General features: G+C 39.4%; 2 protein-coding genes across 7 annotated transcripts; both read right to left on the reverse strand.

Moving 5' to 3' along the window:
* Window positions 1-8,063, reverse strand: LOC137106946 (macrophage mannose receptor 1-like). Its single transcript, XM_067491040.1, has 5 exons — window positions 5,720-8,063; window positions 3,751-3,966; window positions 1,867-2,081; window positions 1,424-1,743; window positions 1-778 (listed from the first exon to the last, which is right to left on the reverse strand). The coding sequence occupies exons 1-5, from the start codon at window positions 5,866-5,868 to the stop codon at window positions 587-589; spliced, it is 1,092 nt and encodes a 363-aa protein (XP_067347141.1). The 5' UTR covers window positions 5,869-8,063; the 3' UTR covers window positions 1-586.
* A 322-nt stretch (window positions 8,064-8,385) lies between these two features.
* Window positions 8,386-15,977, reverse strand: LOC137106925 (protein NLRC3-like). Of its 6 annotated transcripts, none has more exons than XM_067491006.1 (9): window positions 15,659-15,977; window positions 15,461-15,577; window positions 15,214-15,333; window positions 14,652-14,694; window positions 13,364-13,592; window positions 11,079-12,858; window positions 10,821-10,994; window positions 10,226-10,399; window positions 8,386-8,643 (listed from the first exon to the last, which is right to left on the reverse strand). In XM_067491006.1, the coding sequence occupies exons 1-9, from the start codon at window positions 15,760-15,762 to the stop codon at window positions 8,538-8,540; spliced, it is 2,847 nt and encodes a 948-aa protein (XP_067347107.1). In that variant the 5' UTR covers window positions 15,763-15,977; the 3' UTR covers window positions 8,386-8,537. The 6 variants fall into 6 exon arrangements, 2 of the variants coding, with proteins under 2 accessions (XP_067347107.1, XP_067347114.1); XR_010912042.1 differs by lacking the exon at window positions 8,386-8,643 and adding an exon at window positions 10,438-10,555 and having other exon boundaries at window positions 10,226-10,349; XR_010912041.1 differs by lacking the exon at window positions 8,386-8,643 and adding an exon at window positions 10,438-10,564 and having other exon boundaries at window positions 10,226-10,349.
* Between the last annotated feature and the right edge of the window lie 677 nt (window positions 15,978-16,654).

A 16,654-nucleotide genomic window follows, 5' to 3' on the forward strand; every position in this document is an offset into this window, starting at 1 on the left:
GATTTATTTTGGACCCATGTCTTTAAACCTGTGGTTACACACTGCTACTTTCCAGATTTGGATTTAGAGAAAAATCTACATAACACAACAACACATATCGAGTACTGCAGATACTATATACGTAAAAAAGAACCTTTATTCTGAATGATCAGACCTTCTGTAAGAAGGTAGAAGAGGGCTAACTTCATTAAAGGAAGGGCATTAACTTCACCTCCATCAACCAGCTGCAATGTTAACTTGTAACTGAGTATTTTCAGATTGTTCAAAGTCACTACTTACTTTGTCCTGGTCTAGGAAAAGTACATGAAATATGTAATGGTTGAGTTCTCTTTAGTATGAAGCCATCTTTGACTAATGTAACATGACCTTTGATAGAAAATACCAATAAGGAGATTTAAACAGTTTTAATGACCAAAAAGCAATGTTTGCTGATTAGCTGCAATCAATAATGAATAATGTAAAACTACTTTTAGAAGTTTTCCCTATTTTGATAAAAAATAATAACTGAAATTCAGCTAGACAGAGTCCCCAGACAGAAAAAGTGACATGTGAAGTAAAAGACTAGAACTAACAGTAAGTGATGTCATCATGGGGTGCTGTAACACAGGAAGTTCTTTATGTCCAAACAGTCTCTGGTCTCCAAAGTGCCCGTGTTATTCTTGGAAAAGGCTCCACAGTGCTGCCAGGGGACGGGGCGGGTGGGCAGGTCAGAGAACATCATGTCTGCACCGTTGATCCAAAACCAGTTACCAGCCAGGAAACGTAGACCTGTCCACACCTGAGGACAGGAAACAACCGATAAGTGTGCTTGGATCCCCTGCAGTCCACAAAATGGTGAAGTCAATTTGGATTAATACATTTTAACATTTCATACATCCGTACGACAACACCTTACTATCATCTCCCATATGTTCCACTCTGGAGGATATAACTGGGTCCTCTGGCCAAATTTCCCTCAAACTGAAGAAGCTACTTTGATGAGTAGTGAAATGTTTCCAACCAAGAAGAGAGAAGTCAGTTGAATTTAGCTTATTTATCACATTTACTAGAAGAATGAGACCTGTAAGAAGACCTTTTCAGCACTGTCGGCTATTTTGTGAGGTTTAAAAACAGATGCATCCATGGCTTAAGTCGCTATTGATTTTGTTAGCATGAAAGCAGAGCTCTGCTTTGTGGGAAACGACCAACAGGGGGCGCTCCACACACTGGGAGATGCAAGATTTCATAGTCCCAGAATCAGGTGTACGAAGTGCAAACTGTCTGGTGTAACCATTTATGTAGCTAAAAAGCAAAACACATTTGGAAACAGCTGGAAATGAAATTTTCTGGCTTTACTGTCATTGGCCATAAACACATATAACTTCAGAAAAAAGATCTCATGTTATTACATCTTATAACTGTATATCAACTAACATAAAGCCACCTCATCAGTGTCGGCCTCCGTGACCTTGCTCATCACGTAGTTGTGTTCTTCTCCGGGCTGCACACTGACCAGCTGGTAGGAATTGTTATTTCGAGACGTGAAGGTTTTGCAGTATTCCAGCGCCTCCTTCCAGGTCTTATTCTTCTTCACGAGGACCAGGTTGTCCTTGACACAGATGAAGGGATACCGATCGGAGCAGTTTTGGGTAGTGAGGGTTTTTTTCAGAGAGTAGATGGCGACGCAGTCTCCGTTGTCCCCTTCCTGGTTTGGGGCCCAGTTTGTGTAGTCAGACAAGCCTGTGCTCCACTTCCATGTGGTTCCTGCAGAACAGATGTGCAGCAATGAAGAGAAGGTGACAGTTAGCGGCTAAAAACAGGCTCCAAGTGTTCTGAGATACAGAACAAACAGAGGAATGGTGATTGTGTGATTGTGTTGGTCTTTACCATCTCTGTACAGTCCAGTCCAGAGGGGGAAGTCCTGCTCATTGACAGCTGAGTCCAGGTAGTTGTATTTAATAATGGCCAGATCATTGTACAGCTTCCTGCAGTACTGCTGAGCGTCAGACCAGGTCTTTGACTGATTTATAAATATGTACTTGTGATTGCCGTCTTTGTCACAGATGAAGAAGTAATATTTTTCACAACCAGTGCCATAAAACCTTTTTGAGAGAAATATTACAAATAAATTATTGTATTTATTTATGTGTACATGCATATGAACATCTTTATTGGAGCACATAAGCTAAACTGTAAGTGAAAAAAACATTATTCAAAAACTATATTACTTTTAGAGGAAAGATATGCCAAATGTTTTAGTCCAGGTGATTTACCACAGATCACATTTTGCACTACTGCTGACGATTTTATATGACATATATATCATATTATATATCAAGACAACACTGCACAACAACTCACATCTAACCTAGTGATTTTTAAAATTCTCCACTCTTAAAATATGAATTGAACAAAGTCGTAGAGCCAGGGCAAGGAAAGGTCTGTCACATGCATAATAACCTGCCTGGGATTTAATGGATGTGCTTGCAAATACGAAGAGTAAGTCACTGGGTATAAATCTGCTAAATATCGAGTCCTGTATAAAGTTAAGGTTGTAGTGATCAATGTGGCGCAGTGGTTTATTTACATGTAAGTAACATTAAGCTAGTTCTGACCAAGCAGTTTGATTGGACAAGACGGATTCCATGGGACGTTTAACTGTATGTATCGCTCCGCTTCACCGCTGTTCTAATAACCGTTAATTACGCTAACTGCCAGAGAGAAGAGCAAAAATGCAGCAAACACAGTAAGTCAAGCAGCATGAGCTTTAAACTGCTTTCAGACTTGGCTAAATCTGACAAAAAAATAAATATTAAGTCCGTTAATACAGTTTTAAACTGTTCTTACTGATAAATGTACATGAATCCAATTAGCTTGGCCACAGCTGGCTGTAAGCAGCCGTGTAGTTAAACTAGTGCGCAGGAATTCACTCCTTGTCCATGTTGCTTAGCAACAGTCAAGTCAGGTACAGTTTCGGATCTATTATTGTTGGCGGAGCTAAATAACTGATTCGATGAACAAATATTAAACAGTTGTTGCTTATTACTGTCAACCAATAAATAGTAGAACAGTTGGGTAAAAGCAGTATCGCACTCGAGGTCGTGCTGTTGCATAACTTCGGCCACGAGCAAACGTGCGTGCAGCAGCTGAGCGTGTAAAAAATTACAGCAAGCAAATTACAAACGTCTTTCATGGTGGATTTGCTACTCGTTAGTTTGAACACCACATTGCTGCTGTCACCTTGTCATATTCAAGTGTTTCTGGACACAGGACCAAACTGTGCTACAGCTGCTGCTTTAATCTTTGCTTTGTCCTCTGGGCTGCGGTAGAAACACGCCAGTACAACATGTCAGCCTTCGTCAGAAGATCGAACCCACGATGGAATAGTGACTACACACTAACAAAAGCAGAAACACGCTACATCTATAATAGAAATCTTATAAATTACTACTTTTAACTTTAAAATGGAGCTAATATTTTTCAGCATTAGTGTGTGTGTGTGTGTGTGTGTGTGTGTAGTTGTATTGAACATTTCACCAACAGCTGTTAAATGACAGAATTATTTTTTCAGTTAAACCAGTAAAAGAATCACGAGAGAAACAAAAAATGTTCATATCAATCTAATTATCACTAATCTCACTCTCACTGGCAGGTAACTGTGCGTAATAAGAAGGCAAATGGTCAATGTTTTCTTGACCTTTATCTTTTTATTTATAAGTGCATGTGATTTGATGATACTTAACATTGTTACGAGCTTTAAAATCTCATCACCTTCTTTCCTCGTAACTGACGTAAACACAGGTATTATTAGGCTTTGTCTTCTTTGTTGCCCACGGGTAGAAATGGAAATGTTCTTCATTAGGCCAAATCCAATAGCTGTAGTTGTGGGTAAATTGCTTGCGCAGGCGGAACCATGCATGATAATTGTTCAATTTCAAAGTTTCTACATCTGACTGATTGTAGATGATGGCCAAGTCGGTGTAGGAGCTATTTAGAGAAAAGAGAAAAAAAGAAAAAATTTTTGAAAAGAAACCTACCAGAATAAATAGTATTTCAAGATTCAAACAACTTTAAATGAAATAAAAACATTACTATTTGTCCATTTTTAGTCCCAGAATCAGGTGTACGAGGTGCAAACTGTCAGCCACAACATGCAGAGGGTCCAGCTTCTCCCTCCTTATTAGTTTGTCCAGTCTGTTACTGTCTGCCACCTTCATATTGCTGCCTCAGCAAACCACAGCATAGAAGATGGAGCTGGCTGCCACAGACTCATGAAACATCCACAGCTTGGTGCTGCAGACGGTGAAGGACCTTAGTCTCCTTAGAAAGTACAGCCTGCTCTGTGCTGTTTTCTCTATATTGATGCTGCATTAACTGATCACTCAAATTTATTGTCCCGATGGACCCAGTTGTTGTACTGCGAAACAACTCCCCCCCTGCAGTGGAGAGTACTGTACCAAATACTGTGATTGAACCTATTCCAAAGGAGCAGCACAGTACAGTACAGTAGTAGAACAAAAAACAACATTGCATCAGGGTAAACGAGAGGCTAAAGTCAGATTCTAGAAAAAGTGAGACTTTAGTTTCACTGTGTGTGAAAAAGAAAATCCCTTCTTCTTCAATCGACGTGTGTTTACACACAAGCAAACGGTTTGTGACAGGTTGTGCTTCAGCCCTAACTCTATCCTAACTGCTAAGTAGGACATGCCGATTCCTTTATTTTACTGAAATTTGTGCAAGTCACAAAAGAGAGAAGTCATCTGAGGAAATTGTCCTGATTGAAGCAGAAGGACCAAGTGGACCAGTCATAGTTGTAGCAGGCCGTGTCGCCACAATGTGTGGTTGTATTTTTGAGGAGGTGCAGGCTGTGGTGTAGGGTCCTACTGCATAGGGTCTCTGAGTTACCTACGGCATCTAAATCCAGCTCTGTCTTAAATGTTAACGTGCAGTGATAATATCTTTGTGTAGTAGCTTAAATTTATACGCCATTAGGAATCTTAGTATTCATGAGTTAATTAGTCCAAAAGAAGAAGAACAATGGCAGCTGTGATTAGTTTCGACATAAAACCTGATATTGCATAAACTGAATATTGGACCTATTAATGTACTTGAAATGAAAAATGTTTCTGTAAATGTTTCTGTCAATGTCATCTGCAACCATTCAACATGTAACTGAAGGATTTCAGTCTGAGCCTTTTTAACTGCAAATTAAATATTTTAAGTTGTTGGACAGTGTTTCCAGTGCCAGAATATTTCGATGAAGAAGAAAAGCTGCAGGAAATGTAGAAGCTGCCAGTAAAATAACTGCATATCTCTAACACCTGCTACTTTCACTGCCCAAGAAAATGAACATGAACCTGAATCCTCTCTGAATTATTCGGAGGTGGACAGTTGTGGTTCTAAGACAAATGATTCAACACTTATCAGACGGGTAACCACCATTTGTGGTACACATGTTTCCCTCAGGGTGAATTTTAAGAACTTTATTGAACCTCAGACAATCAACATCATCATTGGGTTAAAATTTAGATTTGTCAAATAATTAGAGGTGCTGATGGACGGAGATTTTCTAGGATCATACACGACTTCTAGGTCACTTTAAATTAGTGTAACTACAGAGAGTTTATGTTTCATCTATTTTGCTCTTTTATTCCATGTTATTTCCACAGTTCATTCAAGCCTCACTTTAAATAAGCGGAAATAACTTCTAACAGACGTCTTGAAAACAAAGAAGACCAACCTCTTGCAGAATGTTCGGGCCTCCCGCCAGGTGTAATGGTTTTGGATCGGCACCAAACTTTTCACCAGCACTGATCCCAGGCCAGACATGGAACAGGCGAGGAGGACGAGGAGGAATGGTACTAGGAGGCTGCTCTTCGTCATCATCATAGCCACGGTTCTGCTGTAGAATGGGAGTCACACTGTAAACACTGTGACCTTTTCAACATTTTCTTTGCTAAGCAGATAAAAGCTGACGGCATCATAATATCTCTGATATATTAGTTAGATGTGAGCTTGTAAAAAAACTATTCAACCATCAATAATCAGTAATCAGTACTTTATTTTGAGTCAGTGGTGGTACCTGTTACGATGTGTTGAATTGCTGTGAAGACTGGCTGCTGTTCGACGATCCTCCAATATTATGTCTCACGTCTTTGAGTTGGTCATATCAGAACAATCATTTGACTGGCAGATGCTCTTATGTCAACCATCAACTGAAAGTCACTGCAGAAAACATTTGACTGAGGACAAATGAGGAAAACATTTTCCTACAGACTTGAAATAATACAAACATATTATGACCCAGAAGCAACACAAGACGCAGGCAAATGAAGCAGTTTGTATTGTTTAATTTGTGCTGTCAGAGTCACATGAGGACATTTCAAATCGAACGTTTAGTCACTGCTCCAATTCTGCTCAGGATAAACCTACATTTTACTAAATAAAGGACATTTATCATGGATTTTCTTTATAATAGGAGTCAGTTTAGTCCACTACTGCTAACTGCAGACCAGCCATTCATGTTTTCATTGCTGTTTTCTTTTTCGTGATCTCTGCATTGAGCTGTCTGAGCGTTGCCACGACCTCCGTTTATGTAGTGGAAAAGCAGAAGTTCATAGAGAACAAATGCTGCAGTGGCTCAGGGATGATTAGACCTGAGTCTGTCCCTCTGTGGTTCGTGTTGGAGATTGTCTTGTTGTCTCGTCATGTGACTTACTGTGACTGAATGATTTACAGCTGTTTAAATAAATATTTCCCATCACCGTTTCCCAGATTACAATTTTCCACACATAATATTATTTTCAAATTATATGTTATTACATGTATATTTTTAATTTAATTTTTCCAAAATCCAAACACTTTACTAACATTACTAACTAACAGACACTAAAAGGATACGTGTAACATGTCCAAACTGTAACACCAAGTCTTTCCGTACTCTGCAAATGCTCTGAGCTGAGCATCTGTAGTCTGGTCATAATTCTCTGATGAGATTTTCCCCACAATTACTACAGTTTTAATATAAAAACAGCTTTCAGCTTTAACATTCATGTCTTTGTGTGTGTTCGTTTTTGGGGGTTTCACATTCTTCATTATTCTATTATTTAAATGTCTGAGTTCACAGTGAATTCTAGGTTTATGACACTACTCACTAACACACACATTTACATTTAGTCATTTAGCAGATGCTTTTCTCCAAAGCCAAGATCTGTCAGGAACATGTTTTCTGACAGGACTTGGCTTTGAATTCTGTCTTATAACACTCAACATTTCAGCCCAGAATTAAAATAGTTATAGAACATAAGCTAAAATTAATATTCTTTTAGAAATACATACGTACACAGAAATACATAGTTTTAGAGTATTTTATTAGTGCAGATTAGATGATAAAAACTGAAATGTAAGAACATAAATAATTATGATAATAACCTGTGGTGATTGTCCTGTTCAAACTTGAAATTACTTTACATTTTAGGACATAAAACAACATCATGCATTGATTTTCTCCACTGTTAGTCACTTTTACAAATCTTTGAAGGGGTGGACTGACTTTCTTTGTCCACATAAAGGCTCCAGTGACTCTTTGTCTACAATCTGATGTCAGTACTCTCAACCAATTTAAGTTAGTTAGTTAACGTCCGTGTTAAAGTTTCGTTGTTTACATGACCTTCAGTTACAAAGTCAACAATCAGTGTTTCAATTTATCACAATGAAAGACCACACGTTATTTCCTGTGTTGCTTTGGGTTTGTCTGCTGTGAACTTCAGCTAAAATTCATGACCTTGGCTGTTTAAAATCCCCTCTACTCACTCATTTTCTACTTCCTATATAATACAATATATATATGGTACACTGAGTAGTTCACTCAGTAAGCAGCCAATTGGCCTGTTTGAGCTGTGCAACAGTAATATTCTCATCTAGCTGTCTAAATTTTACCTTAACTTTAATACAGTAAAACTGAAACTCACCTATTTCATGTGGTGAAACATAAATAACCAGGATTGAATTCTGTGTTATAACATCTCAGGGTGCTGCAGCACCTATTTTATGAAACACTGACCTCCTATAGAGGCAGGATTCATTCTTTGACCTGTGGCAGATAAAATGAGAATGGTAACAATGCAGAGTCACTGCCAAACTCAAGCATTTGTCCAAACCCAAAGGCCGGATAGAGGGGTTCAGTGAATGTGGAGTGGAAGGTGTGGATGTGAATCCTCTTGATTGAAGAAACTATGGAGGGAAGACTGTAGAAGGACACAGTACCTGCAGAGTAGTCCAGGTACACACCTACTCTTTGTGAGTCGGATGGTTTGGGTGTATCTATTTGTGTTCGTGTGTTGTTGTGCCAGGCAGTGTAACTCTGTTTCGTGCAGCTCAGCCTCCAGGACTGATCATTCCAGCCAATACGGCAGTCATCACTGTCTCCGCTCCTCCTGATCCCTCTGTAAGTCACTCCTATATCAATCCTTCCTTTCCACTTCACCTCCCAGTAGCAGCGTCCAGTCAGACCATCGCTAGACAAAAGCTGTTTACAGCTGTCAAATCTCTCAGGATGATCAGGATATGGCTGCTTCTCTGTGACCACCACCACTCCTCTGTTGTTGGCAAACAGTAAGAGGTTTCTGTTTGCTGTGTTTGTGTCCAGTGAAAGATTGCAGAAATCTGTGGGAGGAAATAAAAATGACCCTTTTTGATCATATTAACCAGTTTGTTGCTGTTTTTTGGTTATTGTGCTGTACTGTGTCAGTCAAATCTGTCCACACATTTTGTCTTATTGGGATTTAAAAATAATTTAAGCTGTAATCTGGAGAAGGCCTGTTTTGTGGTGGTACCAAACACATAGAAGATGGTATCATCAACATAGAAAAGTGCATTGCATTGCAGATCCTAGGCTTAGTTAGATAGATAGAGATATTTATGTGCAGTGGTGCTAGTTTTATTCTTTGAGGAAAACCTTTATTAGCTATTTGGGAACTTGACGTGAAAACATTACATTTACATTTAGTCATTTAGCACCTACAGTTTGAACTCTACCACAGAGATATCGTTTGAACCAGTTATATATGTAAATAAATACAGGTTCCAGCATCAATCTTCTCATCTCATTTTCCTGACGAAATGGTAAATCAATATTCCTTCCCTGACCTGAAACTAAATATTACAAAGCTGACGAATAACATTGGTGTAGTAATTAAAATTTCAAAACATTCACAGCCTGAAAACAAAGACATTTTCCAGCTTGGTTCACTCTGTGCAGATTACGAAATGCAAAGTGAAAATAGCAGCAGCTCTTAAAATTAGTAAAAGCTTTTAAAAAAATTAAATAACATTAATTGGGAAAAGGAAAACACCTTGACTCGTCCTTACAGATATATTCAGATTTCAATGGTGACTTCTGGTGGACTGAGATCCTCGGGATGGACAAATGCTTTGAAATAATTCTTTTACACATCTTCTGACTTTTGCCTTTCCACAACTTTGTCCCTGAGATCTTTTGAAAGTGTGTTGCCATCCATAGTTGACTATTTGCTTTACCTGTGTTCAAGGAAGAGATTGTGTGTGTGTGTGTGTGTGTGTGTTATTAAATTACTAGTTATTTGTTTTAACCTATCAGAGCTGCTGCTCTGAGTTTCATTTCAGGCTGTGAAAAAACAAAAGAAATAGGAATGAAGAATGGGAACCTTTGAAAGCGGGTGATTTTCTACCATTGAAGAGAAGAGCATAAATAGATAAAGGCATCATATCTTTGTGGAGAATTCCTCATATTAATAAACAGAACAAACACAGATTTAGTATTTTTGTCATTGTAAATGTTCTGCCTATGTAGAGCCGTTACCCAAAGGGTTTTAAGGTGTTGCTTCAGATTCACCCATTCACACTCCCTGCCATACAAGGTGCTCTCCTGACCCACCAGGAGACACTTTGGCTTCAGTGTCTCACCAAGAGACACTTCAACTTGAAGCCAGGACTGGAAGTCAAACCACTGACCCTGTGGTTTTTGGACAACTGCTTAATTAACTGAGCTATAGCCGTCCTGCTTGATGCATTGTCCTGTATTTTGCAATGGTTTGACAGGTGCCCAGCTAGAAAATTAGGAGCATCAGATGTGTTTCTTTACGGATCAACTGTAAATATTTACATTGATTTGTAGTTTTGATCAAATATGGGTTAATACATAGCTCCAGAATATCAGACATGCACACATGGTCCTAGTGCAACTCTACGACAAAATAATCACCTGTACCTAAATGTTTCCAGTTTCCACTGTGGGTTTTTCACTCCAGCTTGAAGTTGCTTTATTCCAAAGTCCCCTGGATGATTAAAGGTCAGGTCCAGCTCTCTCAGATGGGAGGGGTTGGAGGTCAGAGCTGAAACCAGAGAAGCACAACCTTCCTCTGTGACCAGACATCCAGACAACCTGCAAACACAAATACTTAGTTTTAGATTCACACCTACCTTAACTAGCTACATCAGCTGAGGCTCATCCTCAGTCTCAGCTCAGTTTGGACTTCAGGGAAACACCCTGGTACAGCGATGGTATGACTCGTATGCTTCAGACTCCGTACCAGTCTACCTGAAATGTCTAAGCTGCCTCCTCATTACAGTAAAAACTTTCTGAGTAAGACTCTGTACATGTAAATTAACGTCATTAAAATGTTGTCCAATTTAGTTTCCTCAAACATATTTGTAGAATTGTTGGTTTTATCATTAAAAAATTAGGAAACAATGAAGGAATCATTTCATGCTACGTATTAATATCCTAGTTCAATAACAGAAATCAGAATCCTAAAGTGCACAGATAACTTTACTGAGAACATTATTGGCTGAAAAGTTTATACCTGAGAACCTCCAGATGACAATGAGGACTCCTGAGTCCCTCTGAGAGCAGCTTTACTCCTGTACCACGCAGGTCATTGTCACTCAGGTCCAGTTCTCTCAGATTAGAGGTTTTGGACGTTAAAACTTTGGCCAGAGCTTCACAGCTTCTCTCTTTGAGGTTACAACCACCCAACCTGAAGAACAAACAAATTAAGGGTTGTTCTGTATGATAGGAAATATGTTAGCATGTTATTGTTTTCATGTATCTCAACACCTACAGAGATGTTTTTGATGCTTTGACCACCGGCAGCAGTGACAGAAGTCCTTCCTCTGAAGCTGCAAATGTCCTTAAGTTGAAAACATCTAGATCTTTTTCTGACGACAGTAAGATGAAAACGAGAGCTGACCACTGAGAGGAAGAGAGTTTGATTTCCTGGACTCTTCCTGATCTCAGGTACTCTTGGATCTCCTCCACTAGAGAATGATCATTGAGCTCATTCAGACAGTGAAACAGATTAATGCTTCTCTCTGCAGAGCCACAGTCCCTGACCTTCTTCTTGATGTACGGCACTAGTTTGTCTTTGACCTTTGGTCTACTTCCTGTCTTTTTCAGCAGTCTTCTAAGGAAATTCTGATTGGTGTCCACTGAAAGGCCTAAAAGGAAGCGAACAAACAGGTCTAGGTGTCCATTTGGACTCAGCAAAGCTTTGTCCACTGCCGTCTGGTAAAAGTGCTTAACTTTAGATTTGTGATTTAAAGGCAGCCGCCTTCTTTTCAGTAAATTTACACCAGTGTTGATGAATCTCAATAAGACGTACAGAGCGGCCAGAAACTCCTGAACGCTCAGATGAACAAAACAAAACACCTTGTCATCATTCAGCCCACGTTCGTCTCTAAAGATCTGTGTTAATAGTCCTGAGTAAACTGAGGCAGATTTTATGTCAATGTCACACTCTCTCAGGTCTTCTTCATAGAAGATCAGGTTTCCTTTCTCCAGCTGCTTAAAAGCCAACTTTCCCAGAGCTAAAACAGTCTTCTTAGTCTCTTTGTTCCAGACTGTATCTGCTCTGCCAAGATACTTTACATTCCCCTGTTTGGTCTGAACCACCAGGAAGTGGATGTACATCTCAGTCAGGGTCTTGGGCAGCTCTCCTCCCTCTCTGGTTTTCAATACATCCTCCAGAACTGTAGCAGTGATCCAGCAGAAGACTGGGATGTGGCACATGATGTGGAGGCTTCGTGATGTCTTCAGGTGGGAGATGATTCTGTTGGCCTGCTCCTTATCTATAAATCTCTTCCTGAAGTACTCCTCCTTCTGTGGGTCAGTGAACCCTCTGACCTCTGTCACCATGTCAACACACTCAGGAGGGATCTGATTGGCTGCTGCAGGTCGTGTGGTTATCCAGATGCGAGCAGAGGGAAGCAGGTTCCCCCTGATGAGGTTTGTCAGCAGCACATCCACTGAGGTGGACACTGTGACATCGGTCAGGATCATGTTGTTGTTAAAGTCCAGAGGAAGTCGACACTCATCCAGACCGTCAAAGATGAACAAAACCTTGAACTCTTCAAACCTGCAGATTCCTGCTTCTTTGATTTCAGCAAAGACATTATGGAAAAGTTCTACAAAGCTGAAGTTTTGTGTTCTTAACAAATTGAGTTCTCTGAAAGTCAACGGGAAGATGAACTGTATGTCTTGGTTGGCTTTGTCTTCAGCCCAGTCCAGAATGAACTTCTGTGTTAACACTGTTTTCCCAATGCCAGCCACTCCCTTTGTCACCAGAGTTCTGACTGGTTCTTCTCTTCCAGGTAAAGCTTTAAATATATCCTCACAGCTGATGGTTCTTTCTGAACTTGCAGTTTTCCAGGATGCTGCTTCTATCTGTCTGGCCTCATGCTGATCATTGATCTCTCTACACTCCCACTCTGAGATGTGGAGCTCTGTGTAAATCTCATTCAGAAGTCTTGGGTTTCCCGCTTTGGTAACACCCTCAAACAAACACTGAAATTTCTTCGTCAGGTTAGACTTTAGCTTGTGTTGGCAGATGATGGCTTGGGTTTCTGAGGAAGTAACAGATTTAATCAGTTATTAGATGTTTATCACATTTATTCCCTGGCTTCATTTAATTTAGATCTTCTCCCCTTCTGTTCCTTTAAGCCAAGATCCAACTTCCTTAGACATCTTTATTATGTCGTCTATGTGTCTTCCCCATACGTCCACCAAATGTTCACAGACTTTCAGCTTTTCACTGAATCACCTGCACATCTGGTTTCCTTTCATTAATTATCCAGCCCTTAAAATATGTCTGTAATTCTCGCTAAAAAAGGCCTCCAGATGACATCACTTGGTGAGATCTTCGGTTCAGAGTATGTCATCTCGTTACTCACTATGGAGTTGGTAATCATCTGAACTCCTAATAATAGAAAACTCCTCCAGGTGATGTCATCTGGAGGAGTTTTTCAGCTAGAAGCAGAAAACTATTTAAATATAGTGAAGTCATTAATGTACATTTACACCCTGAATTAAAGCACTACAGAGCAGGATAAAAGTTTAAAACCATCTTACTGCTGTGCAGACAGTCAGCCAGCTCCTCCTCCTTCATGCTCCTCATGAAGTTTAGCGTTAGGTTCAGAAATGAATTTCTCTTGCTCTTTCTCTGCTCATCTTCTTCATCTCCCGTCAATTCTTCATCTTCTCTCATCCACTCCGAATCCTCTGCACAATCTACAACCAGGACTTTCTCCAACTTCTTCAGGTCATTCTTTATAAAAGCAACCATGTCTTCTTCAAGCCGCTAGAAGAGTAAAGTGTATCATTAAAAATGCTCTGACAGTGATGGAAAAAATTTGAATACTTTGTCTAAATCTCTCTGCTGAAGACCAACTCGTCTTAAACTGAACCATGGTGACTGTTTTCAATCTTTAGCTTATCATGCAAGATGTTGATAAAAATTTATTTTTTATGTTTTGTTTTATTATGTGTTTAATAAAACATTTCTTTGTTTGCAACTATTTGATGGTATTGAGATTCAAAGATCTTTATTAATCTCAGAGGGGATTTGCTTTGCCTTGTTACAGATGTTCCCTGTTCAGTAATACAGAAATAGGAAAAAAAACATAAATAAATAATAATAATGGCCACATTTGCAAAGTTCTGATATAATTAATTTAATCTGCTTTCTAATGCTCTGTATTAGTTAACCAGACATGTTTTAGAAAAACCAACCAGTTAATCCTAGTTTTCTTCTCTGATTTTTTCTCCTCTAAATGAATTTCTTAGTTTTCAGGATCTTTACAGGCCGAAAATTCTGTCAGAAAAACTGTATGTATCCACTCTGTCCCATCCCACAACCACTGGATTGCATTAACTTGCATTAACAGGTGGAGATAATGTTGTGCCTGATTGGTGTCTGTGCATATTCAAAGATCTCTTGTACAAAAATTTGTTTTTTCTTTTCTCTGTCAACTACTATATGCATTTAAGTTCAGCTTCTACTTGTGCAGAATGATCTTGTCACATGTATTGATTTATTACTTGTTTCATGTTATTTTATGACCGTGTTTCCTCTGTTTACAGGACAACAGGAATATGCTGTAACTGGAAAGGAAAAACTGAATATTCCAGTCACACTTCCTTAACAGTTACAGTAAATGTCTGTCATAAAAAATGTGTGCAAACAGGTTTGAATGGGGATTTTTACAGACAGAAGAATAAATGAAATTTTAAAACATTTTCAAGTTCAGCTTAATTTTTACTGTTCTGAGTTTGAAGGTGCTTAAAGTGATTTACATATATAAATCACAGCATTCACTCTGAATCCAACGTGTGGGCAAACAGTGACACATTTACATACCTTGAAAACAGACTCCAGTTTTGGTTGATGATGCTGGTCAGACCTGCAGATCCAGAAAAGATAAAGCCATTTCATGTGTGTCACATGTGTTCACACCTCAGAGTGTTGTCACTATATTTGTACATTGTTGTGGAGGGACTAAAGGATTTGGCAGAACCAAACTTTCAAACTTTCAAACTTTCAAAATATAACTGACAAAAAAAAAACACATTTGTGATCAGGAATCTACGTGATTATGATGATTATGTGAAAAATGACTGTGAAGTTTCTCTTTAATCAACCTAATGTTAATTATAATGAAAAATGTTACACCATGTTGTACTGTTGTTACCTTGACCTAATCTAACCTCCTTAAAACCTTATCTGTGTTTTTGTTACATGTTTATTTCCCTGAAATGTCGCCTGCAGATCTTGTCCATAACAATAGAACTGGGTCCTAATGAGTGATAAGCATTTGGTTTTTTTTCCACCGCAGTACATTTCCTTGCAGAACATGTGAGTGAAACTGAATATTTGAAATAATTAAGCTAAAATCAATAAAATCTGACTTTTGAAATCTTACCTTTGCTTAACATAGTTTCGGTCTTTTCTGAACTCAGTGGATTCTCTTTTAGACATGTATCTCTTGACGAACACACCACTGGGTTCAGGTGGCTCCGGTCTCTCCTGCTTTGCTGGGCTTCTACATTCAAATTCCAGGTAATGAACAGAACTTAAATAAACTGTAGAAGCTTTAAGTGCAGATCAGTGGGTTCATTCTGCCATACTATTACTTTTTGTAGTGTTTCTTTCTTTGTCCATGTTCTTACCTTGGCTCATAAATCTTCCCTCCATTGGTGAACTCAATTGGTTCATTTTTAGAGGCATCACTCTTCATGGACACACAAGTGGGCAGAGATGAGTCTGGTCTCTCTGGGTTTACTCGTCTTCAACACAACATAAGTATACAACTGGATTTAGCAGACTGTGCTGGGCAGCTCTTATTAACAGACCTGTCTGAATCTCACCTCTTCGCTCTGGACTGTCTGTCATGGAGCTTGAACAGAGCTGTTTCAACAGCAGAGACCCCATGTTTTTTCTCCTCGGCCTCATTCATAGCGAAGTGTTCCATGTCATAGAAAAAAGCTGGACTGGTCAGGGGAAATCCATTTAAAAAAGAACTTTACCAAAGGAAACATGATTACTCCAATTGCCCATTTGTTGTAAACAGGTCACCACACAATTTAGTAGCTGAGGAATCTTAGAAAATCCACCTCCAGAAAATCCAGATGAAGTGTAGCACAGCAGTGAAACACACAGCGCGCTCGTCCTCCTGACTGTGGGATTTATTTCTGTAACCTTCTCTTAAAACCAGTTGAACCTGTAGCAGCAGGGAACTGATGCTGTTTGTAGTTTGATTGTGTCTCCAATAGATGGAGCCATTTTCTCCTAAACCCATTATACAGGCGTGAAGCATTAATACTGTGCTAGAGAACACAGAGGATCCTCAGGGGCTCAGTGTGTAAAAGGCTGGATGATGGATCAAGTAGGATTAAGTCAGAGGATTGGATCCCATGACCATCGCTAGTGCCATGTCTGTCGAGTGACCACTGTAAAACCTGACTGGATGACAACATGGAGGTTGTTCTGAAAATCTGAGAGTTGATTGGTCAGACTGCTCATTCAAGGGTCTTGGCCAGTAATAGAGGAAGAGAGACAGGTCTGTAAATCAAGGGAGGGGTCAAGAATAGGCTTATTAAGCGGGGAGGGGGGGGGGTAATCTGGACCTGCTTAAATGAGGTGGGGAAGGTGCCTGTTGTGCACCTGATTGACAGAGTACATTACAACAAACAAAAATTAACATACAAAACAGGTTTATTAGATTAGAAAGGTTCAATTTGTTTGTCCTCCCACAGATTTCTGCAAACTTTGACTGGACACAAACACAGCAAACAGAAACCTCTCACTGTTTGACAGCAACGGAGGAGTGATGCTGGTCAAATAGAAGCAGCCATATCCTGATC

Source organism: Channa argus, chromosome 2 (genome assembly GCF_033026475.1).
Source record: "Channa argus isolate prfri chromosome 2, Channa argus male v1.0, whole genome shotgun sequence".
In the NCBI taxonomy this organism is placed as follows: Eukaryota; Metazoa; Chordata; class Actinopteri; order Anabantiformes; family Channidae; genus Channa; species Channa argus.

What these genes read in the sequence shown, in the direction of transcription:
- LOC137106946 (XM_067491040.1), bottom strand. Translation starts at nt 5,868, where the DNA reads ATGATGATGACGAAGAGCAGCCTCCTAGTACCATTCCTCCTCGTCCTC. An exon ending in GCCCGAACATTCTGCAAGAG is followed by an intron (nt 3,967 to 5,719) that starts GTTGGTCTTCTT and finishes TTCTCTAAATAG; the next exon opens with CTCCTACACCGACTTGGCCA. An exon ending in CGGAGGCCGACACTGATGAG is followed by an intron (nt 779 to 1,423) that starts GTGGCTTTATGT and finishes TCCTGTCCTCAG; the next exon opens with GTGTGGACAGGTCTACGTTT.
- LOC137106925 (XM_067491006.1), bottom strand. Translation starts at nt 15,762, where the DNA reads ATGGAACACTTCGCTATGAATGAGGCCGAGGAGAAAAAACATGGGGTC. An exon ending in GGCTGACTGTCTGCACAGCA is followed by an intron (nt 12,859 to 13,363) that starts GTAAGATGGTTT and finishes TTACTTCCTCAG; the next exon opens with AAACCCAAGCCATCATCTGC. An exon ending in TGGAAACTGGAAACATTTAG is followed by an intron (nt 8,644 to 10,225) that starts GTACAGGTGATT and finishes TTCCTCCCACAG; the next exon opens with ATTTCTGCAATCTTTCACTG.